The sequence below is a fragment of the Pleurodeles waltl genome, chromosome 10, assembly GCF_031143425.1.
Source record: "Pleurodeles waltl isolate 20211129_DDA chromosome 10, aPleWal1.hap1.20221129, whole genome shotgun sequence".
NCBI classification, from domain to species: Eukaryota; Metazoa; Chordata; class Amphibia; order Caudata; family Salamandridae; genus Pleurodeles; species Pleurodeles waltl.
In genome coordinates, this window is record NC_090449.1 from 6,530,588 (window position 1) to 6,557,500 (window position 26,913).

Here is a 26,913-nt window from a genome sequence, read left to right on the forward strand (position 1 = left end):
TATCCTCTGGAGGCTATGGCTTTGAGGGGTAGCACTCAGGACTGTTGTCTGAAACTGGTGGGTCGTAGAGGTCCCAGGGATCTACATCGTCTTGTGTTTGCACAGTATGTGTGGGTGACTGTGCAGTTGGCGTGCCAAATGGCGACCTTGTCCTTTGTGGCGAATGAGGTGGCGATATTTCTGGTGAGAAATGTGGAGTTGGTGATCTTTCTCTAGCCACCTTTGCTCTTGGCTGATCAGTTTCAGTCTCTGCCTGTGTGTGAAAAGCCAATTTCCTCTTAAATTTGAGAGGAGGGATAGTTTGAATTTTTCCAGTATCCTTCTGGATCTGTAATCTTGGTTGACTTTGATCAAACTCCTCCACATCCAGCTCCTGCTCAAACCCGTGTCTCTCTTTAAGTTGTTTGGAGAGCACATGTTCTTCTGTGTAAGAAGTCTTTTTCGGCTCCAAAGCCAGCTTTTTCGGTACCGAAATACCCATGGTCACGGTTGGCCTCGGCTCCGAAAGGCTCTTTCGAGGCTAAGTGGTTTCGACCAATCGATGTCGACTTTTTTCGACGCCGGTTTCTCGACTCAAGTCGGAAGACTTCAGCACGATTTTGCCCTTTTTTGGTGCCGAAGATGTTACTTGGTCACCGCTTTTCTTGTGGGTCGAGCCATGGTCTTCAGGGAGGAGTCACTCGGTCCCATGCCTTGAAAAGACTTCTTTGAAGAAAAACAACTTGTAACACTCCGAACTCAACACTAGATGGCAGGATAATGCACAGCATGTGTATCTGCAGCTACACATGCCATCGAACATATGGAAAATGTCACTTAACCAGTGTACATCTGTTCGTGGCACGTTGCGCTGCAGATTCACATGATGTGCATTATCCTGCCATCTAGTGTTGGGCTCGGAGTGTTACAAGTTGTTTTTCTTCAAAGAAGTCTTTTCGAGTCACGAGACCGAGGGACTCCTCCCTTTCGGCTCTATTGTGCATGGGCGTCAAATCCATCTTAGATTGTTTTCCCCGCAGAGGGTGAGGTAGGAGTTGTGAGTATACTAGATGTGCCCATGCAATGGAGGAGGTATGTATGTACATAATGTGTACTAAAATAATAGTTATTTACAAATTTACAATTTTCATTCAACTAATAACGACTACAGGCTCCCGGGGAGGTGGGAGGGCGCATGTGAATCTGCAGCGTCTCATGCCACGAACAGATGTACACTGGGTAAGTGACATTTTCCGTTCGGTGGCATGTGTAGCTGCAGATACACATGCTGTGCATAGACTAATAAGCAGTAATCTCCCCAAAAATGCGGTGGCTTAGCATGTAGGAGTTGAAGTTGTCTGAAATAATGTTCTTAATACAGCCTGTCCTACTGTGGCTTGTTGCGATGCTAACACATCTACACAGTAATGCTTAGTGAATGTATGAGGCGTAGACCAGGTGGCTGCCTTACAAATTTCCGTCATAGGTATATTCCCAAGAAAAGCCATTGTGGCGCCTTTCTTCCTAGTGGAATGTGCTCTTGGTGTAATAGGTAGATCTCTTTTTGCTTTAATATAGCAAGTTTGAATACATTTAACTATCCATCTGGCGATGCCTTGTTTGGATATAGGATTACCTGCATGAGGTTTTTAGAAGGCTACAAACAATTGTTTTATTTTACGAAAAAATTTTGTTCTGTCAATGTAGTACATTAGTGCTCTCTTTGTGTCTAATGTATGTAAGGCTCTTTCGGCTACTGAGTCTGGTTGCGGAAAGAATACTGGGAGTTCCACTGTTTGGTTTAGGTGGAATGGTGATATGACCTTTCGTAGGAATTTGGGATTTGTACGGAGAACCACTTTATGTTTATGTATTTGTATAAAGGGTTCTTGAATAGTAAATGCTTGTATTTCACTTACTCTTCTAAGAGATGTGATAGCTCTCAGGAAGGCTACTTTCCAAGTTAAGTATTGCATCTCACAAGAGTGCATGGGTTCGAATGGTGGTCCCATGAGTCGTGTTAATACAATATTAAGGTTCCACGAAGGTACTGGTGGTGTCCTTGGTGGTTATGATTCTTTTTAGTTCCTCCATAAATGCTTTGATGACTGGGATTCTAAAAAGCGATGTTGTATGTGTAATCTGCAGATAAGCAGATATTGCAGTGAGATTTATTTTAATGGAAGAGAATGCTAGATTAGACTTTTGTAAGTGTAATAAGTAGCTTACAATATCCTTTGTGGAGGCATGTAGTGGTTGAATCTGATTAGTGTGGCAGTAGTAAACAAATCTTTTCCATTTGTTTGCGTAACAATGTCTCGTAGGTTTTCTAGCTTGTTTAATGACCTCCATACACTCTTGTGTAAGATTTAAATGTCTGAATTCTAAGACTTCAGGAGCCAGATTGCTAGATTGAGCGATGCTGGATTCGGGTGTCTGATCTGTTGTTTGTGTTGTGTTAACAGATCTGGTCTGTTTGGTAGTTTGATGTGGGGTACTACTGATAAGTCCAACAGAGTTGTGCACCACGGTTGGCGAGCCCAGGTTGGTGCTATGAGTATTAGTTTGAGTTTGTTTTGACTTAGTTTGTAGACCAGATAAGGAATGAGTGGGAGAGAGGGAAAAGCGTAAGCAAATATCCCTGACCAACTGATCCATAGTGCATTACCCTTGGATTGAGGGTGTGGGTACCTGGACGCGAAGTTTTGCCATTTTGCGTTTTCTTTTGTTGCGAATAGGTCTATGTTTGGTGTTCCCCAGCGGAGGAAGTGATCCTGTAGGATCTGGGGATGAATTTCCCATTCGTGAGTTTGCTGGTGATCTCGACGGAGATTGTCGGCTAACTGGTTCTGAATGCCCGGGATGTATTGTGCTATTAGGCGAATGTGATTGTGAATTGGCCAATGCCAAATGTTTTGTGCTAAGAGACACAGTTGTGACAAGTGTGTCCCTCCTTGTTTGTTGAGATAACACATTGTTGTCATGTTGTCGGTTTTGACAAGAATGTGTTTGTGGGCTATTAGTGGTTGAAATGCTTTTAATGCTAGAAACACTGCCAACAGTTCTAAATGATTTATGTGGAGTTGTTTTTGTTGATTGTCCCATTGTCCCTGTATACTGTGCTTGTTGAGGTGTGCACCCCACCCAATCATGGAAGCATCTGTTGTGATCACATCTTGAGGCACTGGGTCCTGGAATGGCCGCCCTTGGTTTAAATTTATAGGGTTCCACCACTGAAGCGAGGAGTGTGTTTAGCAGTCTATCAACACTAGATCTTGGAGTTGACCCTGTGCTTGTGTCCATTGTTTTGCTAGGCACTGTTGTAAGGGCTGCATGTGTAATCTTGCGTTTGGGACAATGGCTATGCATGAAGACATCATGCCTAGAAGTTATTACAAACCCTACTCGGTAGTGTTGGTTTGGCTGTATGCTTGATGTTATATTTTGGAACGCTTGGACCCTTTGTGGACTTGGATTGGCAATTGCCCTTTGGGTGCTGAGTGTTGCTCCCAAGTATTGTTGTATTTGGGATGGCTGCAGATGTGATTTCTGGTAATTTATAGAAAACCCTAGTTTGTGTAGAGTTTCTATAACGTATTGCGTGTGAAGAAGACACTGTTGTTGAGTGTTGGTTTTTATTAGCCAGTCGTCTAAGTATTGGAATACGTGCATGTGCTGTCTCCTTATGTGAGCGGCTACTACTGCAAGGCATTTTGTGAATATCCTTGGGGCTGTTGTTATCCCGAACTGTAACACTTTGAATTGATAGTGTATGCTGTGTATTACAAACCTTAAGTATTTTCTGTGAGAAGGACGGATGGGTATGTGAAAGTAGGCATCCTTGAGATCTAATACTGACAAGTAGTCCTCCTTTTTTAGTAAGGGAACCACGTATTGAAGTGTTACCGTGTGGAAGTGATCAGACTTGATGAAGAGATTCAGTGTTCTGAGGTCTAATATAGGTCTTAACGTTTTGCCCTTCTTTAGAATTAGGAAATATAGTGAGTAGACGCCGGTTCCTTTCTGATGGTTGGGTACTAACTCTATTGCTTGTTTTTGTAATAATGCTTGGACCTCTATCTGTAATAGGTCTAAGTGTTGTTTGGACATAATGTGTGCCCTTGGGGGGCACATCTGGTGGGAAATTTGTGAATTCTATGCAATAACCATGTTGGATAACGGCTAGGACCCATGCGTCCGTAGTAATGTGTGTCCAGTTTTGATAGTATGCAGTAAGTCTCCCCCCCCCCCAATGGTGTTAAGTGTGGGGTTCTGTGACATTGAAGTCACTGTTTGGTTTGGCTTGTTTTAGGTGTTTGGAACTTTCCCCTTCCTCTTGGGAATTGTCCACCTCTATATGAACCACAAAACCCTCCCCTCTGGTATTGTGCCTGATAGGTGGGTCTGGTTTGCGAGGTGGAGGGCTCTGGTGTTTGCATTCGAAACCCCCCTCTAAATTGTGGTTTTCTAAATGTGCCTCTGCCCTGTGGGGAGTAGAGCGCGCCCATGGCTTTAGCCGTGTCCGTATCCTTCTTTAATTTTTCAATTGCTGTGTCCACTTCCAGCCCAAACAATTGTTCCTGGTTAAAAGGCATGTTCAACACTGCTTGTTGGATTTCTGGCTTGAATCCAGAGCTTCGTAACAATGCATGCCTGCGAATTGTTACCGCAGTGTTGACTGTTCGTGCTGCTGTGTCTGCAGAGTCTAATGCGGACCTTATTTGGTTCTTGGATATTGCTTGTCCTTCTTCCACAACCTGCTGGGCACGTTTCTGGTGTTCTTTGGGCAAGTGTTGTATAATGTGTTGCATCTCGTCCCAGGGTGCCCTGTCATAGAGAGCAAGTAGGGCTTGTGAGTTTGCGATCCGCCATTGATTGGCTGCCTGTGCTGCCACTCGTTTGCCCGCTGCGTCAAACTTCCTACTCTGTAAGGCGGTGGAGCGTCTCCTGACGATTGAGAGTTTGCCCTCTTTCTTGCTGCTCCTACAACCACTGAGTCTGGTGTAAGTTGCTGTGTCATAAACACAGGATCCGTTGGGGGAGGCTTGTATTTTTTTCTCCACCCTAGGCGTGATAACCCTTCCTTTAACTGGCTCCTAGAATGCCTGTTTTGCATGTTTGAGCATGCCCGGGAGCACTGGCAGACTCTGGTAGGAAGTGTGGGTGGATGCCAGGGTGCTGAACAGGAAATCATCCTCTATTGGCTCAGAGTGCATTGCTACATTGTGGAATGTAGCTGCCCTTGATAGTACCTGCGTATATGCAGTACTGTCCTCTGGAGGTGACAGCTTTGTTGGGTAACAGTCCGGACTGTTGTCCGACACTGGTGCATCATACAAGTCCCATGCATCAGGATCTTCCTGCGTCATCCCTGTATGCGTAGGTGACTGCATTGGAGGTGTTCCCACCGGAGACAGCTGTGGTGAGTATAGTGGGGAAGGTTGTGGAGAAAAACTTGGTGGTGGTGTTTTTTCTCTGGCCACCTTCGCCTTGGGCTGCATTTCTGACTCTTGAAATGCCAGTTTTCTTTTTGTTTTAATTGGAGGAAGAGTTTGTATTTTTTCAGTTTCCTTCTGGATATGCAACCTCCTTTGCGTATGGTCTGGCTCAACCATACTTATTTCCTGCTCAAATCTGTGTTTTTCATGCATTTGGCTGGAAAGTCCTTGCTCTTCTGTGTAAGAGCTTCTTTTCGGCTCCGAAGCCGCTTTTTTCGGTACCAATGTTTTTGACAAAGTCTTTCTCGGTTCAGACGTTATTTTTCTCACCTTGGGTGAGTCGAACTCTCGGTGTCGAGATCGTTCGGTGCCGGAATCTCGACGGAGTCGGAAGTCTTCGGCAAATCTCTTGCCTTTTTCGGTGCCGATGTTTGGTCACCTTCTTTTCGATGGGTTAAGCCATGGCCTGCTGGCAGTGGCGTCCCCTTGGTCTTAACGATCTTTATGTGAGTTTTGGACGGGGCAGCTTTACTCACTGTTTTCTGCATCGTCGTGGTTCACTCACTTTCGGAATCGTCAGAGTCCATCCCTTGGATGGAAATTCTTTCCTCCTCCTCGGCGTCGAGTTGTTCTCTCGGTGTCGACACTATTTGTAGTCTTCTCGCTCGTCGATCACGAAGGGTCTTTTTTTATCGAAACGCTCGACAGGCCTCACAAGTATCCTCCCTGTGTTCTGGTGATAAACACAGATTACAGACCAGGTGTTGGTCTGTATAAGGATAATCCGAGTGACACTTCGGACAGAAGCGGGAGGGGGTCCGATACATTAGTCTTTGTCGATGAATGCGTTGGGGCTGACCAGGCCCCGCTGAAGAGCGGAAGCCCCAAAGGGCCGCCGGAGTGCTTCTGTGATCGGTGCCGATACGATAAGACTAACCCGGTACCGAGCGAGAACAATACCGTAAAATTTTCGATATTTAGCTAACTTTCCCGATTGGAAATACGGAGCGAAGAGGAACACGTCCGAACCCGATGGCGGAAAGAAAACAATCTAAGATGGAGTCGACGTCCATGCGCAATGGAGCTGAAAGGGAGGAGTCCCTCGGACTCGTGACTCGAAAAGACTTCTTCGAAGAAAAACAACTTGTAACACTCCGAGCCCAACACTAGATGGCAGGATAACGCACAGCATGTGTATCTGCAGCTACACATGCCACCGAACATACATATATATCTTGCATCTTCAAAATAAACCCGTATCCCCAGATAATAGAAAGTCTCGGGCTCCCATTCCAGTGGGGTCTACAACTGTGGTAAGGAGTCTGGGATAGTAGGGGAACTAAGCGTAAAATTACACGATTCCACCCAGTTAACTGTTACTCCTGCCACAGGGCCAAAATCTGTTAGAACGTTCATTGAATTTGCCAATGCTTATTCGTGGTAAAGTGAAAAAAAGCATGTTTACCGGACCCTCTAAATTCAAGATCTCTGGATATACTATAAATGAGTGTCAAATCTCTTGTGTGTCAAGTATTTCTTTTCAATTGTTTAGGTATCTTTAAATGCTTCACACTTGTCCCACTGTGTGAGCCCTGCTTCTGAGAGTCTCAGCTACCCAGGGTTGTTGAGCTATCCTTGTTGCTGAAAGCCACGGCTACCCAGGGTTGAGCTAACCTTGCTGCTGAGAGTCTCAGCTACCCAAGGTTGAGCTATCCTTGTTGCTGAAAGCCACGGCTACCCAGGGTTGAGCTAGCCTTGCTGCTGAGAGCCACAACTACCCAGGGTTGAGCTAACCTTGCTGCTGAAAGACACAGCTGCCCAGGGTTGAGCTAGCCTTGCTGCTGAGAGCCACAGCTGCCCAGGGATGAGCTAGCCTTGCTGTGGAGAGCCACAGCTACCGAGGGTTGAGCTAGCCTTGCTGCTGAGAGCCACAGCTACCCAGAGTTGAGCTAGCCTTGCTGCGGAGAGCCACAGCTACCCAGAGTTGAGCTAGTCTTGCTGCGGAGAGGCACAGCTACTCAGGGTTGAGCTAGCCTTGCTGCTGAGAGCCACAGCTGCCCAGGGTTGAGCTGAGAGTTTCACAAACTAAAGCTACTGGTCATAAAGGGGTTGGCAGGTGTATTACATGATGAGCTCACACAACCACCTCAAATAATACACCCCTTCCACTCATAATAGGAACTGCTTGCTCCATAGCAGTTCATTTTTTAAGCACCTCCGAAGCGAACCCCATTCCGGTGTAGTCTAAGGGCAGAAAGAAGACAACATTGTGCACAAAACGTTTTATAATACATACAAAGCAAACAGGACAATAATGAGTCTTGAGGTTTTTTTGAACGTGCATGTTTTAATTATTTTTTAATATTCGTATTTTGGAAAGCTCAATTTGAAAACTGGTAAATAAAAGTACTTCTGCTGATAAGAACAAAAGCAGCGCAGATCCACCACTAGAAAGGAAGGTGGCCTTCTCCTTCTGTGTACTACTGGAACGAAACTATTAAGCAAGTTTAAGCACAGCGTATTTACTCAGAACATGTGACATTGTGTAATACAATTCCCAACCCCTTTAGGACCAGTAATTTTCATTTGTCAAGCTTTCAACTCACCCTATGGGTTGCATGGGAAGGCTTACACAAACGAACACGTGTAACAGCACCAAAACAATTGAAGGAGAAATTGACACGACAGAAAAGAAATCTGATAACAATATATGAAAACAGACTATTTATAGACTGTATATAGACACCTCAAAGAAAAAGATCCATTGGAGGGTTCCATATAGAATTTACAAAGTATAGTAAATCAAGATATTTTTTCAATGAACTGTGAAAAAGCACTGGCAAGTTCAACGATGTTGACACAAACTTTTTCAACCACAAATCTGGGCTATTTGGGCAGTTGCTTGGAGTCACTTTAGGCAACCAACTCCAGTGGGCGGACAGTCAGGAGGACCACCAGGGTCCTCAGAAACAGTTAACCCAGCAGATGAAGCATTCTTCAGTCAGTTCCAGGCACCTTCTAACTGCATTCTGATGACACTCCTGAGCTCAACAAACTCAGGTGCAACTTTGTGTGTTGCGTCCCGGTCTCTGGTACTGCAAGGCAGTGGTTACACACATTGCAGAGGGAGGTTGTAGCTTTACAACAACTTTAAATGGCAAAGTCAGGCTAGTAGTTTAATAACTGCTCTTGCCGTCTGCAGTAGCAAACTTGGAGAAGTGTTTTACTTGGGTCATGTTCAGGGTGGCACAACCAGTGCTGCGATCCCTGGAGTGGCCTCTAACTTACATGCCCTGGTTACCATATACTCAGTGCTTCAAGTAAGTTAGCATATGCAATCGGGTATAAGCAACAGTGACGTACACCATTCTGAGGGTCAGATCTCATCACTGAGTCCCGTTTAGCAGGGTGAAGGGCGTTTCCCAGTTTTTATCACACCAGTACCTAGTAGCCTCAAACGGGGGCAAAAGTGGGGGTGAACCCGCGAACGGCCTGTTTCCTTACACCAGTCATTTACACCACAGATAAGCAAATAACAGAAGCATATACTCGTTCCATCATAAACCCACTGAGCTGACAAATAGGATTAAAAGTTTAGTACAAAGCGGTGCCGTCTTCGTCATATGTTTATCTTCACAAGATCGCGCTCTGGACCTACCACAACCAGCTGATTTGCATCGCCAAATAGATACTGTGTTTCTTTATATGAACCCAACACCAGCCAGTGCTTGTTCCAATGCGTGATGTGAATGAAAGTGTGAACTTTCACAAAATATCTGAGTATAGATTACTTTTTTTGATTTCCATGTGAAACAAGAAGTTTTCAAACAGGATTAGACAACTTTGTAAAATTGTAAACACAGCTGTCAAGTGGCTCCATGTCACACTCTGCATGCTGGGCCTGTATTGTGAGTCTTAAAAGCAGAGCTAGAAAAGCAAGGAAGGGATGATGGTTTCATATCTCACAAGGCCATGCGACAGACTTGTGAATGGAACATAAAATATAGTTCCTGACCTACTGCCTTTTATTCTTGTTAGCGATCTAGGGTTAAACATCCCAGTGGGTGAGAGGGTAGAAATAGCCTTTAAAAGCATGTATGACCATCTTATTACTAATGGAGTACACAAAACCCATGAACACTTCTTGAAAAAACACACTAGAATGCAAAAATAAGATTGGTCAGAGAAATGCAAGCAGGTGGTGGCGCCTGAAGAGAGAACGAGAAAGAAAAAACAATGCTCTCCCCCCCTCTTCCTGAGTGGCTGGACTGAGAGCTCCCACAGTGGAAGCAGTCTTTGGCCATCTTAATAAATCCTTAGAATAGTTATTGTTTTTGACACTGTTTTACTAGAAGCTAGGAGAAAGTCTTAAATGTTGAGAAGTGTTGTGGATACAGATGGGCTCAGGACCCTCCACCCACAAATGTGAGGTAGCACCATTGCTTGCAGCTCCCAACCCCCAGGAAAGGGAATCACCACTGGAGTTGGTGAAGATTAGCCCTGATTTATCCTGCTGTGTATCTGCACGAGTCCCAGGGACATAAAGGGCAGGAGAAGGCGTGCCTTTTAAGTATTCGGCCAGCCCAGCTGGACTTTCCTCTCGCCTTTGATCCCAATGAAGAAAGCACCTTTGAAGGACTCCCTGGAGCCATGCTTCTATACACTGGCTGTCGCCCTTAAGGAGCCAGGGAGAGAGACAGGTCTTGTACACAGAGACAGTGAAGGCAAGACCGCCAAGAGCACAAAGACAGACTAAGACAGCAGCAGTATAATTAACTGAGCACACAAATGCAGGTGGTGGTCACCACATCAAACCACGAAGGAGTGTTTACCTGTCCTCCAGTTTGAGTTTCTGTGCCGAGCACTCCTTCAGGGAGTTATTACTCTCTTGCAGCTCCCCCAGCAGGGAGGTGACCTGTGCCTTCACAGTCACCTTGTCATCCACCAGATGCTATGGAAAAAGAGAGAGGATGAGTGAGACATAGCGCAAAGAGTAGAACCTCTGCTCATGCGTCTCGGGTAGGGGTGGGTGTGGGGGGTTTATGGTCAGACACTGGGCTTCAAGCTGCTGGTCTGACAGAGGGCAGGCAGCTTGAATTCAGGGCCCAGATAGTGTGTTTGCCCAAACCATTGCAGTTTGTTTGTCAGACGGTGGCGTGCAACTACACAAGTGTGGGCTCAGTGCCTCATTTACTGAGCCAGAGGGCAGCTTTCAGGTCTAAACCTGTTGTGAGGGCTGCAGTTGACCGGTCACCGGTGGGTGCACAGCTACTGAAGTCTGATCTCAGCACTGAATTAGGCAAGTCAAGGGTGAGCGTGGGTATACAGGTGTACAACAGTTTGCCCCTAGCGATGCATTCGGATGGTTTGTCAGACATCAATTGTGCACTTATGAGTCTACCATAAGGTCTGTACGGGGTTCATACAGTAAGAGAACACACACAGCAACGCATATGAATCAACAGTATTCTGATCCCGGCCCTGTGTCGAGTTCAACAGTGCAAGGACAGTCGTGTACACGAGTATGCTGCCAGCTCTGGCAGAAATGTCTCATGTGTATGAACCTGAAGGAGTATGTGCTGTGCCAGGCGACACTCCGTTCATATAACAAGACACAGGGGGTGTAGCATGCTTCTACTTGGGGACGGGAGCCCTGCAGGTTGAGTGATTACCCAACGATGCAGAGAGCGCCGATGAGGTACAGATGTCTGAAACACACCACGCTCACGTATATCTGTGTGACACATGGGGTATAGCACGCTTCCACTTGGGGACGGGAGCCCTGCAGGTTGAGTGGACAGGGGGTGTAGCATGCTTCCTCTTGGGGACGGGAGTCCTGCAGGTTGAGTGATTATCCAATGATGCAGAGAGAGCCCATGAGGTATAGGGTCTGACACACACACACACCCTCCCGCATACCCGTGTGACACATGGGGTATATCACGCTTCCACTTGAGGATGGGAGTCCTGCAGGTTGAGTGGTTACCCAGTGATGCAAAGAGAGCCCATGAGGTATAGGGTCCGACACACACACCATGCTCCCGCATACCCGTGTGACACATGGGGTAGAGCAAGCTTCCACTTGAGGATGGGAGTTCTACAGGTTGAGTGGTTACCCAGTGATGCAGAGAGAGTCCACGAGGTACATGAGCGTCCATGATGTAAAGGCCTCTGACACAAGCTCACACATACCTCCACCTGCTGCCTCAAGGCCTGGATTGTCTGCTCATTTTTAAGCTCCATCTCCTTTTCTTTCTTTAACGCGTCTCCCCGGATAGTGTCCAACTTTATCTTCAATATGTCATTCCTACCAAGAAAAGAACAAAAGAGAAGTCAGAACAATTTCTACACATAGCTTTATATGGGGTCATCAGCTGAATCCCCTTTTATAAGGGTGTGGGGGACATCGCTCATGAACAGAATGAAGAAGGGAGAGTAGCCATGCGGGGAGAGCAACAACAACAAATTACCTTGCACTTGTATAACGTTAAGTTATTTAGACTGACTTAAAATGTTGGACACATGGAAACACATTCACATGCTTTGTCTTGTCCTAGCATCTAGCGAGAGTGTCTAGGGGTCCTCAAAAGTGTTTTTTTTTTTTTTTTAACTGAAGATAATCCCATAGTTGTCCACTTAAAGAGACCTTCTTCATTTTGCCTGGTCAAGCTGCTGTATCAGACCGGCTCAACCACTGTGAGGCCAGTGATCCAACGCAGAGGGTGCATTTCAATCTTTAACAGAGGTCAACGTGCAAAATAAAGTGTGGAACGAGCACATCCGTGCTGCACCACTTTTGCTTGCAGAGAATCATTAGCTCTTTAACCTCATGCGTATTGTGCCTTTGGTACTTCTCTGCCAGTGGAGAGCAGAGCTTAACGCAATCAACACACTCCACCCCGCCAACAACACCTTGGCAATGTCCTTGGTACCGAGCTGACAGATCAAATACCATGAACAATTATGCTATGTTCCAAAACTTTTAAAGCCATTAAAATAATCTCTTGTCATATCAAATGTATTCTGGCTCCTTTTGGCCAGTATTTGTGGCTCAGAAAGAATATTGATAACTTCATGGTATAGTTTAAGTGGAAGTCAACGATTAGTTTTTCTCAGGTGTGTCAAACTGGTCATCTGCTTTGTAACTAATATCCAGTTCTTATTGTTTACAGAAGATTTGCAGAATGTCCTGCTTTTGCAGATGAAATCAATGGAAACATTGAACTTCACGGAACAACCAGCAATCCCCAAAGGAATCTGGAGACGGGCATAGTAATAAACACTTTGTGGTTCTCTTTCTTTAAGAGATAGACAGGAACGTGAGGATGTTAACTCAGTACCAGCTGTTTAATGGGTAGGCGCTGCTGGATAATTTTATTTACACCGCAAAATTCTGAATCACCACCTGTGTACTTGGGGGCCTGCTAGAGGATATATTTCCACCTGGCAGTTCGAACACCATCCTTTAGTTGTGGGTGGTAGCTTACAAAATCAATACTCACACAATTCTTTATGTCAGGAGTACAATGATGTTCTCCCAAGACGGAACCCGCCCTGCAGCATTTTCCTATTGTCCCTGATTACACAAACTGCAGAACGTGTGGGTCTGTCTGCACAGCAACTCACTGTGTTTAAACTATCTCAAAGAAGTGTGCATGTGCGTATATTGGGCAATTCTACCAGAAATTGTTCTGAGAACTGAAAAGGCATTAAGTGTCACTTCCAAATTATGGAGCTGACTATTTTCTAACCTGCAGACCAAAACAGACTAAGATTTTGTAAACAAATATGTGGATTATTTTGAGCACTTAAAAAAACAAGAACGTATGCTACAACTTAAGCAGTCAGGGACATGTAAACTGTAATGGTCCCATGCAGTGCGAGTGGGCAAAGTTGTTCTAATTTCACAAGTCGTGAGGATAGACAGCTTCATTTAGGTAAAGCACTCCCAAAGCTGACTACGTAAACTGTTAAATAAACACTGTAAAGAAAAATGTGATGTTCCTGATAACCAGGACCCCAGTGACTGTGCTCTCTCCCTCCAAATTTGGTTGTCCCTGACTTTCTGCACCCCACAATTGGCATACTGGTAACCCCATGTAAGCCCCTAGTATATGGTACCTAGGTACCCAGGGCATTGGGGCACCTGTGGTTCCCCATGTACTGTAGCATGCATTGTGCCACCCACGGGAGCCCATGCAAAATGTGTCTGCAGGCCCGCCATTGCAGCCTGCATGAAGAGGTGCATGCACGCTTTCACTACAGGTCACTGTAAGTCACCCCTATGGTAGTCCTTCTTAGCCCAAAGGGCAGGGTGCAGGTACCTGTGTGTGTGCGGGGATGCCATTTTACCTGTGTACTGGACACAGGTCACTAGCTGTGTCCAGCTACATAATGGTAACTGGAACCTGGGCATGTTTGGTATCAAACAAGTCTGAATCATACCCGAATACTGTTGCCAGTATTAGTTGTATGATTCCATGCACTCTCATGGATCTTTAGAGTACCCCCAGCTTTGCTCCTACCAGTTTGCATGGGTTTTCCCAGGCAGCCCGCGCAGCTGCCACCCTACAGACAGGTTTCTGCCCTTGTGCTTCTTGAACAGCCCAGGCTTAGGAAGGCAGAACAAAGGATTTCCTTTAGGAGACAGAGGCAACACCCTCTCCCTTTGGAAATAGGTGTTACATGGCTTGGGAGGGTTAGCCTCCCCAAGCCACTGGTATGCTTTGAAGGGCACATTTGGTTCCCTCCTTGCATAAAATGGTTTGCATCAGTCCAGGGACCCCGACCCCTGCTCTGGCGTGAAACCAGAAAATGGAAAGGGGAGTTACCACTCCCCTGTCCATCACCACCCCGGGTGGTGGTGCCCAGAGCTCCTCCAGGTGGCCACTTGATTCTGCCATCTTGAATCCAAGGTGGACTGAGGCTCCTGGGAGCATCTGAATGGTCAGGTCAGGCAGGTGACGTCACAGCCCCCTTCTGATAGGTGGTCACCCTGCGAGGTGACCAATCCCCCTTTTAGGACTATATAGGGTCTCCCTCTTGGGTGGGGCCTCAGATTCGACATGCAAGATTCCAGCAGGACTCCTCTGAAATGTTTACTTCGACTTCTGTCCGCTGGAACCGCAACTGGACTTCACAAGAACCTTCAATCTGCAGCTCCAGCGGCAACTTTGCTCTGAAACATTGTATCTCTAGCTCCTTCCAGCAACCACAACATTTCCCCCGGCTGTGCAACCTCTGAGGGCAGCAAGTCTTCAGTCTGCACAAGAAGCAAGAAGGAACCTCCCTTGGAGTAAAGGAGTCACTCCCCTGCATCTGCAGGCACCAACTGCAACAACGACCAGCCGTGTGGATCCTCTCTCCTGCAACTCTACTCGGATCCATCAACACAGGTGGTGGTCTGGAGTGGTCCCCTCGGTCTCCTCTACCAGCTGTCCAACTTGGGAGGTGGTGAGTCTTTGCTGCTCCTTGCAGGACGGTACCCCTGTGCATTGCGACTCTTGCAGCTACGAAGGCCTGTTGGCTCTTCTTCCAAGGGATCTTCAGGCTCCGTGTAGCCCCAGCCCTCAGCACTCTTCTGTTTAATGAATAGTCTCCTGCCTGCTGTTCCAGCGTTATGGGACTCCCTTCCAGTTGTGCTGAGTGGGCCTCACTGCGACTCCTGTGCCTGCTACCAGTGAGTTGCCTGTGAGGGCTGCATCCTTGACTTCAGGCTCTCCTCACTGCTGAGGGTCACCTGGGACTCCCTCCGAACCTTCCTGGTCCCCGGCAGCTCTGCAACTCTTCCTCTGCAACCCTTGCTTTTGCAAAGGCTTGTTGTTGGTTTTTCCACACCACTGACGGACTGCAACTCTTCTTCCGACGTGGGCCATCGACTGCATCACTCCTGTAACTCTTCCTCTGCTCCTGTGCTGCATAGCCGACTCCTGGTCTTCACCATTGACCTGGTCCTGCATCTCCAGAAGGGTGGGTAGTGGGTCCTGCCACAACCAGACATTCCAACTGGAATTGGACTTGGTCCCCTTCATTTGCAGGTCCTCTTCTGTCAGGATCCATCTTCTGTTTATTCCAGTCTTGCACGGTCCTTTTACAAAGTTTATCTCTGGGTTTGGGAAAAACCAGGTACTTATGTCTTCTCTCCTAGTCGTTGGGGGCACTCTGGTACTTACCTTTTGGGGTTCCTAGTTCCTCCAGCTCCCCTCTACAGATTCCACTTACTTGGGTCAGGATCTGCTTTTCGCACTCAATTTGTTTTAGTATAAGGCTTGGCCTCCCCCTAGGGTCTGTTTACTGGTATTTCACAGTTTTCTGTTGTCTTCTATGCCCATTCCTGATTACTAATGTGTATATAATAGTGTGTTTACTTACCTCCACTTGGGGGGGAACTGCCTAAAGAGTATTCTAGTATTTGTGTTACTATAATGAAGTACCTTTATTTTATTTTTTTAACACTGTGTGGTTATTTCATGTGTGTGAGTGCTGTGTGACTACAGAGGTATTGCATGAGCTTTGCATGGCTCCTAGATAAGCCTTGGCCGCTCATCCACAGCTACCCCTAGAGAGCCTGGCTTCTAGACACTACCTACCCTTCACTGATAGGAGATACCTGGACCTAGTATAAGGTGATACCACCACAGGTGCTCACCACACACCAGGCCAACGTCCTACACCCCTTTCATATTGGACTGTAGCAGGAAAAAGGCTAACTGTGGGCATTTAACACACTCTCCTGCTCTTCAGACAAAAGGCGAAGATTTGCTGAGTGAAGAGTTTCTACATATTACATCAGATATACATTTTTCAATAAACCCACACTGGCATCAGTGTGGATTTATTGTGCTGAGAAGTTTGATACCAATCTTCCCAGAATTCAGTGTAGCCATTATGGGACTGTGGAGTTTGTGTTTGACAAACCCCCAGACCATATACTCTTTATGGCTACCCTGCACTTACAATGTCTAAGATTGGCTTAGACACTGTAGGGGCATAGTGCTCATGCAACTATGCCCTCACCTGTGGTATAGTGCACCCTGCCTTAGGGCTGTAAGGTCTGCCAGAGGGGTGAATTACCTATGCCACAGGCAGTGGGTTGTGGGCATTGCACTCTAAAGGGAGTGCCATGTCGACTTAGTAATTTTCTCCCCACCAGCACACACAAGCTGTGAGGCAGTGTGCATGGGCTGAGTGAGGGGTCTCCAGGGTGGCATAATACATGCTGCAACCCTTAGAGACCTTCCCTGGCCACAGGGCCCTTGGAACCAGGGGTACCAGTTACAAGGGATTTATCTGTGTGCCAGGGCTGTGCCAATTGTGGAGACAAAGGTACAGTTTAGAGAAAGAACACTGGTGCTGGGGCCTGGTTAGCAGGGTCCCAGCACACTTTCAATCATAACTAGCATCAACAAAAGGCAAAACGTTAGGGGGTAACCATGCCAACAGTGGCATTTTCCTACAGGTACCTAGGTACCCAGGGCATTGGGGATCCAGGAGATCCTTATGGGCTGTAGCATTTCTTTTGCCACCCATAAGGAGCTCAGACAAACCCTTTCACAGGACTGCCACGCATAAAGCAGTGTACACCGGTTCAGGGACCCCTTGTCCTCTGCTCTGGCACAAAACTGGACTGTGATCACTCCCCTGTCCATCACCACCCTTGGGGTGGTGCCCAGAGCTCCTCCAGTGTGTCCCAGACATCAGCCATCTTGCTTTGCAAGGTGTGGGGGCACTCTGGAGGGCTCTGAGTGGCCAGTGCCAGCAGGGGACGTCAGAGACCCCTCCAGATAAGTCCATACCTGGTAAGGTAGCCAATCCCCCTCTCAGGGATATTTTGGGTCTCTTCTGTGGGTTCCTCTTCAGATTCAGCTTGCAAGTTTCCACCAGGAATCCCCTGCAACTCCTGCTTCATCCCCTGACCTTGGATCAACCGCAGACTGCTCCCATAAACCACTGTACCTGCAACAAAGTATCCAGAAAGGCTGCTGTGACTCTGCAATGTCAGCTCCAGCCAGCAATTGCAACAGTTTCTAAGGTGTGCACGCTCTGGGGTCTCCCGGTCTTCAGCCTGCACCAGAAGAACCGAAGAAATCTCCTGTGGAGTGACAGAGTCACTTCCCTACTCTAGCAGGCACCTTTCAAGACGATGATTGGTTCTCTGGGACTCCTCTCCTGTACGCTGCTTGGACACAGACTGTCCTAAGGACCTACTGTCCAAATTTGGAGGAGGTAAGAGCTTGCCTTCCCCGTTTGAGACAGTACCCCTATGCATCGCGTCATCTTCACCTCCTGAGGCCTCTGTGCGCTATTTGCAAGAATCCTTTATGCACACCGTGGCCCGAGTCCCTGGCACTCTATCCTACAATGCTCAACTCACTGAGTTCTTTGGCAGTGTGGGACCTTCTTTTGTAGTGCTGCAGCAACCGCAACCTGCACCTTCTTTGTCCCCGTATCATGGGACCTCTGTGGGTGCTGCCTGGTCATCTGTGGGTTCCTTCCAGTGTTGGGGACCCCCTCTGCCTCCTCAGCCCGTGTTGAGGCACCCAGGTCCCTCCTGGGTCCAGGCAGTGCCATTTTGACGCAATCCGCAACATTGCTTGAATCTAGGCTTGTTGGACGAATCCAGCGCTGCAACTCGCCTGCATCCAACATCTCCACGTGGGACATCCATTGCATCACGCAGGAACCCCAGCCATTTCTTTGGTGCTCTTCTGCAGACTTCTTCCAACCAGAGAATCCTCTTTTGCACCATCTTCTAGGTTGGCAGGGGCTCCTGTCCTTTTGTGACTTCTGGACTTGGTCTCCTCTCTTTACAGGTCTTCAGGTCCAGGAATCCACAATTTGTTGTTTGCAGTCTTGCTTGGTTCTTGCAATAACTACAATCATGACTTGTAGTGTGTCCAGAGGAAACTTGCAGTACTCTATTCCTACTTTCCTGGGCTCAGGGTTGGGGTATTCTACTCACCTTTGTGTTTTTCTTACACTCCCAGCGCCCCTCTACACACTACACTTGCCTAGGGGGGTAATTCGTGATTCGCATTCCACTTTCTTAGTATATGGTTTGTGTCCCTAGGCCTATTTCTTCCTATTACATTCTATGGTATTTTCTATTGTTTGCACTATCTTATGGCTATTTACTTACTTAATTTTGGTGTCTAGTGTATATATTGTGTATAATACTTACCTCCAGAAGGAGTATTGTCTCTAAGATATTTTTGGCCTTGTGTCACTAAACCAAGCTACCCTTATTTCTGGTAACACTGAGTATTGTCTTTACTTGTGTATAAGTACTGTGTAACTATAAGTGCTATTGCATGAGCTTTGTATGTCTCCTAGTTCAGCCTAAGCCGCTCTGCTACAGCCATCCCTAGACAGCCTAAGCTGCTAGAACACTACTACATTCACTAATAAGGGATAACTGGACCTGGTGTAAGGTGTAAGTACCTTAGGTACCCAGTACAAACCAGGCCAGGCTCCTACAGTGTGCACTGTTAGCTACAGGGGCTGTGGAGGCAGCAAACAGTGCTGCTGTCGGGAGAAGCAACTACGCTGCTAGAGAAGCTTCAGAACCTGCAGGAAGCCTCGGTTCGTTTCTATGTGCAGTTCACGTTTACTTTACATTGTTGAGCCAGGTCGGTGGGATTTTGTTCTATTTAAAAGCCTTCACAAGGTCCTAAAAACACTGATTTTTACTGAGCATGTTAGTATGTAATGCACAGAAGTGGTCCATGCACCACCTATGGCACAGATGAGGGAACCAGAGCAGTGGTTGCCTCATCATGTTTCTGAGCTGAACTGTCTGCAACATATACCTTGACTTCTACATTTTCCATTTTAATGTACATACTAAACGCAGTGCAGTTTCACCAAAACCAGCTCATAGCCCAATCTGCATGCTGCATTTCATGTTCATGAAATGGTCTCTGATACTTCTATTACCAGGTAAGTAGCTTATTGGGCATGCCGGTCAGATCACAATTGAAACCTTAGAAAAGGGCTGTTGTGTGCAGTTTGGTGTTTATAGGAGGACAGTGGTTTTGGAAGCATTCAGATGCACATTCGTCTTTGTTGCCAAAACCCTGATACCTGAGCTTTCAGGAGGCGAAGCTGTGCGCTCTCAATGACAGAGGATGGAATGATTGAGGTGCCTTCTGCTCTCGACCGAGACGCTGCTCGGGGTTGACCCGAGAACCTGCTGCTTCTACATAGCAAACCTGCAGTGAACACTGAGCTCAACCCATATCACGTGAGCCATGCTCCCAAAACAGGTGTGGAAGTAGGAACAGAGAACCAAGGGCCCTGGGAATCGTCATAAGGGCATGTTAAGTGACTTAGTCTGGCCGAAGTCGATGACAGCATAAGTATTCATCACAGAAAAGTGGACTAAATAATGGAGACCTAGGCACTCATATTATATATCAATATGTCAGTCTATTGGATTGTGTTAAATGTCATTTTTCTAATGAATGCTCCATTAATTAGTGAATTATACTACACTTTATGTTAGAGTTTCATTTAATACCATATTGATATATAATATGAGTGCCTAGGTCTCCATTATTTAGTTTGCTTATCTGTGTTATCACAGGTGTGGGGGTAGGGGAGATTCCTCCGAGGCCGGGAGCACCAACTTCTTACAATACTTAGTACTTTTCTTACTTTTGCCTGGTACGGTTGTGAGCGCTTTGTTTTCCCCTTACATTTCTCCCTGATAGCAATAGTCATCACAGAAAAGTGGTTTAAGGTAAAGGCTTCTTTTATTCTGTTTAACACAAGCAGTTGCCAAAGCAGTAAACGTGCAAAAAAAATCAAGGGTTTTCCAGTTACTCCTGAAAACTAAATTAAGGGGTGTCAAAAAGGTGGTGGAGAAGCTACGCTCCGGGAGAGGGACGAAAACTAGAATCAAGCAAGTGATACGGACATGAAAGTCAGCCAATGGTAAGCAATGGGCTGGTCTCAAAGCTCACTGTGATTACTGGTATTTTCCACAATAGGTCTTTGTTAAAACCTGTGTGTAGGAGAGACCTAAGAAAACTGTGTGCAAGTTGCTGGGAGCCAATTATATACAGGAGCATTTTTCAACATAATTCCATTATCTATATACACCTTGTGACCTCTTAGGAGGGGCACAGAGATCAATGAAAAGTCCAACTCTTGCTTGCAAGAAGCAGGGCCCCTTTTCTCCTTTGTACTTGCTAGCGCACGCATGGTGCAATGTGGGACCTCTAAAAGAACGATGGGTTGGGATGCTACCCCAAGCAATTGCCAGTGGTTAGACTTATTGCAAGCATCATCCCATCACCTTCTGTGTGTTGGATGTAAGTTTCTAAAAGTGAAGTTTTCAAAATAGTAATTCAAATCCGACTTTACCACAAGTTTGGATTTTAAATTCCTTTTGATTTGAGTCCCTGAATTATGGGTCCAGCCTTTCCTAAGCAAAAGTTATAAATTACAAAATAATCTAACGTAACCCGCTATGTTTCTATGGGAGAGCCAGCCTTGCTAAATTGAAAAACGACTGGAGAGTTTTCACTGCCAGGACATGTAAAAACTTAAGAATGCACGTCCAACGTTTTAAACAAAACACACCCTGCACTATGGGCACTTGGGGCCTACTTTAGGAATACCTTACCTGAATTAAAAAAGGAGGTTTTAGGCCTAGCAAAAGGTACATCTTGCCAGGTCGAATAAGGCAGTCTGAAACTGCACACTCAGGCTTCTTCAGACAAATTTGCTTATGGGGCATACTCACACGCAGAACAGGTATAGGGCAAGCAGACTACTGGTGTAGTTGATCAGACAATACTGGTACCCCAAAACAACTTTTACGGCCTATCGGGGCCACAATCTGTACTCTCAGGGAGAGATAAATAGAGCTTTTATGATTAATATTTTAATTTGTATGGTTGGAATGACAAATGACTCCCTCAGATGCCATGGAGTACTTGAATTGCACCACTCTACCACAGGTACCGCGCGACCAAAGGACGGTCATGGCCCTAGAAAATCGAGTGCTATCGGACAGAAAACTGCTTGTTTCAAATGGCCTCCTGACAGCAATCTACCACACACTTGCTGATCGACTTGCGCCAAGACTGACAATACTTCAAACTGCAGTCTTCCTAAACTATTACCTGCCCCCAACAAAAAGTGAGAATTTACAAGCCCAGGAGGGGCCCTCTGCAGATCGCCTAATATAGACCTTTTTCCATCCTCCAGACTGATTATTAAATAATGAGTAATGCGCTGGCCAGAAAATGCTACTGCAGATGCCCGGAATCATCAACTCTGGCCAGCATGGATCTACACCAGCTCTTAGCACTTCTTTACAATACTGTGTGGTTATTGTCAATACTTGAGGAGACAGGTGTGGCCCTACTCTGCTTTACTGGCCCTTGACCTTGAGAAGGTCTCTCATGGTTTAAGGTAGCAGTTTCTGTTCCAGGCTCTTAACAAACGGTGCTAAAGCCCCAAGAGGGCCAACGATCTAGTAGCCTACTCAGGTCTCGACATCAGTACTGTATGCATTTGGTTAACATGCAATGGCTCCTGCTGAAAGGAAGATGAGCGCTATGTAGATGAGTAGATACACAACTCGCTAGATACAACTATGAATACCGTCCTCACTGGCAACTAGTAACTTTAACACTGCTGTGAACCACCCACCACCTCAATTTGAGAAATTCCTATTTTTCTCTTATATGTGACATCAGGGTATCAGTATAGAATCAGACCAGTGACCTCATCCTCCAGTCCATGTTAAGCCCTAGCAGGAAGCACAAGGGTATCCACAAGGTGCTTGCAGACTCTGGGGGAGACCACGATACTCTGAATGTACACTGTAAGCGAAGGCAGAAGTCTAATGTCACTCTGGGTGGTACTGTGATTTAAATATCTCTGAAAAATCTAAAAGGATCAGAGTGAACAAAAAGGGCTCTTCTGGGGCCTTGTGTTAGCTCTTGAAGAAAAGCGTCACCCCCTTTAAATCCTGCACAGTTTTAGAGTCAAACGGGATACTTGACATAGAAACTATCATTAGTAACTGCTATTAAAGCTCTAAAACGTGGGTGTAATAATTTACGATGCTCTTCCATTAATCCTATATGCATAAAAAGTAATTCGGCTAAATATTCGTATGGGTTACAGAAAATATTCACAAGACAAATCTGAATCTTTCCATCCATATCTAAGTTCTGTCACATGTAGCTTTAGAAATGTCACAGATAAATGTCAGCTCCCCATGCAGGAAAGTGGCGTCACCAAGTAGGTCTGAACAACTAAGTCTGGGAAAGAGTTTGCAAAGCATGCACCTACCTTTCTACTCAACATACATCACCCTTCATTCTAATGTGGCCACAACCCTTCATTTACAATTTTATTTTAAAAATGAGAAAGATTACCTCTTGCTTCAGTGACTGCTCCAAGATTACATTTGAGTTTGTTTACATGAATTGAAAGGGCTCAGTGTAGCAATGTCCAGTACTGCAGCGGCTGCAGGGGGCTATTCTAGTTCCAGAATCATGCACGCCATCTCTCCAGCCACTACTGTTCCTAAAATAATACCATCTGTCCTAACAGCCAATCCCTAATGCCAGTGAATTCCCGAGGCCCCGACTATGATGTCCATTTTGTAGTGTGAGCTGTATTCTTAGGACGCATAGGGTCTCACCCACCCCCAGTACCGTGGGTGTGCGCCATCATAGAGGACTCACTGCTACCAGTCATCTCAGCGACATGGGTCCCCAGTGCCAGCTTCTACCCAGCGAGCGGCTTCATAATGGGGTGCTGTGATACTTTCATACAAAAAGCGGGTTACCTGTAACAGCTGTCCTGTGAGAATAAGGGCCCAATTTAAAAATCGGCGAGGGGTTACTGTCTCACAGCGGTGACAGATATCCCGTCCGCCAACATCTAAATCCCACAGAAGATAATGGGTTTAGTTGCTGGCAGATGGTACACGCATCACCGTTGAGATGGAGTAATCACGCCGCCAAGTTCTAAATCAGGCCCAGAGTCACCAGACTCCAGCCATCAACTCTCAGAAACGGCCTGAACCGTACTATGGACTTCACTGTGTGGAATCTTTTTTGTGCGAGCCACGTTTTTGGGTTCAAGGAGTTTGGCTATTTTTAGAACTTTGCAGCTGATGCTTTAGTCCACCGAGTTCTCCCGTCTCAGACCCAGAACTAGAATCAATGAAACAGATGAATATATCTAAAGAAGAAATCTTGCAACGCTGTGTCATGTTTGACTCCCAACTCTGTCTCATTGACTTGAAAAAAGAACCATTCTTATGATAGGACACAATACGTCAGAAGGTTCTGAGGGTTGACCCGAGTGCAGTGCTGTACGACGGCACTGGCCATTGGGCCAATAATCTAGAAAGCATAGTGCTTAGTGAGTAAATGCTATAAAATAAATACATTTAATAAAAAACTTTGGGCTTTGTTTATTTCCTGGAAGACTGAGTATTTTCCCTTGGCGTGGTGGAGGACTTCACGTCCATCAGGCCGAGACTACTGTGCCTGTCAGATTTATAATTGAGGGCCTAGCTGGCGGTCTTTATAAAGGCACTGGAAGGAACTGCCATCACAGTTGATTCCATCAGTGCATTTAAATGTTTGCCACAGGGCTGTGTTGGAGGGATGCAGCCCTGTAGCCAACAGTATTCTTTTTTTCCTTTCAAAAAGAAAATACCTAAACGGGATTTTCTTTTTGAAAAGTAAAAAAGTAATGCTCCCGTCACCGTGGGAGTCTTCTCCCATGGCAGGGGGAGCATTGTAACTTTTTTACCAGTCGGTAAGGAACAGTAAAAAAAAAAAAAGACTACATCCGTCCATCTAAATTGGGAGGGGGGGGGGGGGGGGGGGTGGAAGAGGGGGCACACATGTAGCCACTTCTCCCAAGGCCCAGACTCCCCAGGGCCATCCGAGGGAATTAATCACACCGGAGTCGGAGTAGTGTCCTCTGTGATCAACCCTAAGGTCCGTCCACATGTTAATACGCCGGGCGGACCGCTTACTTAGCAGTAAGGATACTTCATAGCCATTTTACCAATAAATAAATATCGGCCCTTACATCATATTTCAGCCCCACAGGGTGCCACATCTTTTCTTCTCGCACCTTATTTGCAAAACATATGCTGTACGTCCTACACATCAACGAGTGTGGTTTACGGCGTCAAGCTCTAGCTGAGTGTCCAATGCCCATCACCTCTTAGAGTAAATCTTGGCTGCTCAACTTCACAACCCACGAACAGTCCACTGCCCTAAGGGCACCTGGTTCACCCAGGGATATCCAGTTTGAGAGCAGCGTTACCGTGACCCTGGGACGTACATGGTAAACAAAACCCACATCAGATACTGCTCTCTAACCAGTGACTGTCCCTGTAGCCATATAAAGACCTCAAACCCTGTGAAAACCCCAACACTCTACCCCCATTTCTGTCTCACTCCTCCTGCTCTCGCCAACTCCTCACTCACTCACTCACTCCCCTTCCCTCCATGTCCTGTTCCATACTGTTCACTCAATCCTCCAAGCCCCATTCATTTCATGCTCCTCCCGGCATCCTCTCCCATATTATTGTTCACATCCTGTTCTCCGCCCTCCTGCCTTTACTGCTTCTCACCCCTACAATTACTCCACTATTACCCTCACAAGGCCTCTCAGCATACTGTACAGCTCACCCTGTCCTCTTCACTTTCTCCGTCTTCTATGTTTCCCTCACTTTTCCTCTTTAGCGTTTTTTCTTTTCACTTACAAAGCCTTTCAGCCCCCTTTCCTCCACTACCCTATTCTCCTGGCCAGCTCCTGTACCAATCTCCTGATCACGCGTCTCACTGTCCCTCAAAACCCTTCTCCACACAATCCTATTAAACTCAGCCCCTCATCTGACTCTACTAAAGCAGCCATGGATGCTCATTACTGACCTTGTTTCAGCGTCCTTCAGTTTCTTTTGCAGCTCTTCCAGTGCAGCCCTGGAAGTAAGGAGAGAACAGGTATGAGGTGCGCTCAGGGGAGCGTTGAAAGTCAAAAAAGAATCTCAATCAAGATGCCACAGGAAGATCAAAGTGACTAACAGCGCGGAGATAAAGCAGTAAGGATAATGTGCAAAAGTGGCCTGGATGAGGAAGATGGGTGCGCTTTGGTAGAAAAAGGGACATGGGTGAGGTGTGGTCTGAAAAAGTGGATGTGTGTGAGGTTCAGCCTGGAGAAGGGGACATTGTGATGTGTGGACACAGATGGCCAGGGTCACGGACAAAGTATAGTCTGGAAGAGACAGAAACATGAAGGAGGTGTGCCATAAAGGAGGATCATAGGTCAGGTGAGTGTACCCCAGAGGAGGAGGAATCATGCACAAGGTGCTGCTATGAATGGGAAGTGATGGACGAGGTGCACCATGGAGGATGACATTATATGGCAAGTTGGGGCCATGAATTGAAGTTGACACTTTTGACATGCAGCATGAATCAGATGATGTGGGCAAAGGGTACACCAGAGAGGGAGGTTCAGAATTTAAGAGGAGGGGACACGGCCAAGGTGAGGTGCTGAGGACCAGGAGATACGGGCAAGGTGGGAGAGGTGTGGCCCGAGGAGCAGGGGACATGTGCAAGGTGCAGTCTAGCAGATGCCACAGGTCAGGTGTGGTTTTGATGAGCAGGGGATATGGGCTAGGAGTAGCCTTGAGGAGGGGATGACACTATGGCCCTCATTACGAGTGTGGCAGACTTCAGACCGCCAGGCTCGTGGTGGAGGACCCGCCGCCAACGAGGCCGGCGGTGTGGACCGCCATATTACGAGTGGGGCAGTTTGGCCTGTGCCAAACCACCACTTCCCGTTCCTACCGCCGGTCTGAAGATAAGCATCTCCGATCCGGCGGTCCACCTATGACCACCGGCAGTATTACGAGTCCCCTTTCCATCAAGGTTTTCAAGCCAGTAGCACTGCCACGAAAACCATGGCAGAAAGGCTACTGGAGACAGGAATTTGCATTCCTGTTGCCTGTAGATGACTCCCCCAACCCCTATATATCCAAGAGCCCCCCACCCCCCTTCCCTTACAACATTCCCATCCCCCACTCGCCTCCCCGTAGTAACTCCCTCACCCCCGCACATTTCCACCACCACCCGAATACACACACACACCCAAATGCACACACATGCACATACTGACACACACCCACACGCACACCTTGACAGTTTCCGAAATGAAATACGGTGGGGGGTGTTTTGTTGCTGTGGCGGTGTCTGCAATGCAACCGCCTCTAGACCACCGACCGCCTGTACGACTGCTGGTGGTTTTCTGCCTGGAAAGTGGCAGAAAGCCACCAGCAGTTGTAATATGGCGGTCTGAGCACCACCGTGCTGGAGGTCTTTTGGCAGCAGCCAGCATGTCAGTCAGCAGTCTTCCCTGCCAAATTCGTAATGAGCACCTATATGTGGCCATTAGAACCAGCGGCATGGGGGCGGTGCAGCTTGGGAACCAGGGGAAAGAGACTAGG

At 46.8% G+C, this 26,913-nt stretch overlaps 1 protein-coding gene across 6 annotated transcripts in view; it reads right to left on the minus strand.

The window, feature by feature from the left end:
* IKBKG (inhibitor of nuclear factor kappa B kinase regulatory subunit gamma) overlaps nt 1–26,913 on the minus strand; it is a 111,655-nt gene that overhangs the window by 19,918 nt on the left and 64,824 nt on the right. For all 6 annotated transcript variants that reach the window (XM_069209325.1, XM_069209324.1, XM_069209322.1 and 3 more), the window contains 3 exons: nt 25,343–25,390; nt 11,610–11,724; nt 10,250–10,368 (listed from right to left, as the gene is read on the minus strand). In XM_069209325.1, coding sequence (XP_069065426.1) covers nt 10,250–10,368; nt 11,610–11,724; nt 25,343–25,390 — 282 coding nt within the window. The remainder of the gene's footprint in view (nt 1–10,249; nt 10,369–11,609; nt 11,725–25,342; nt 25,391–26,913) is intronic.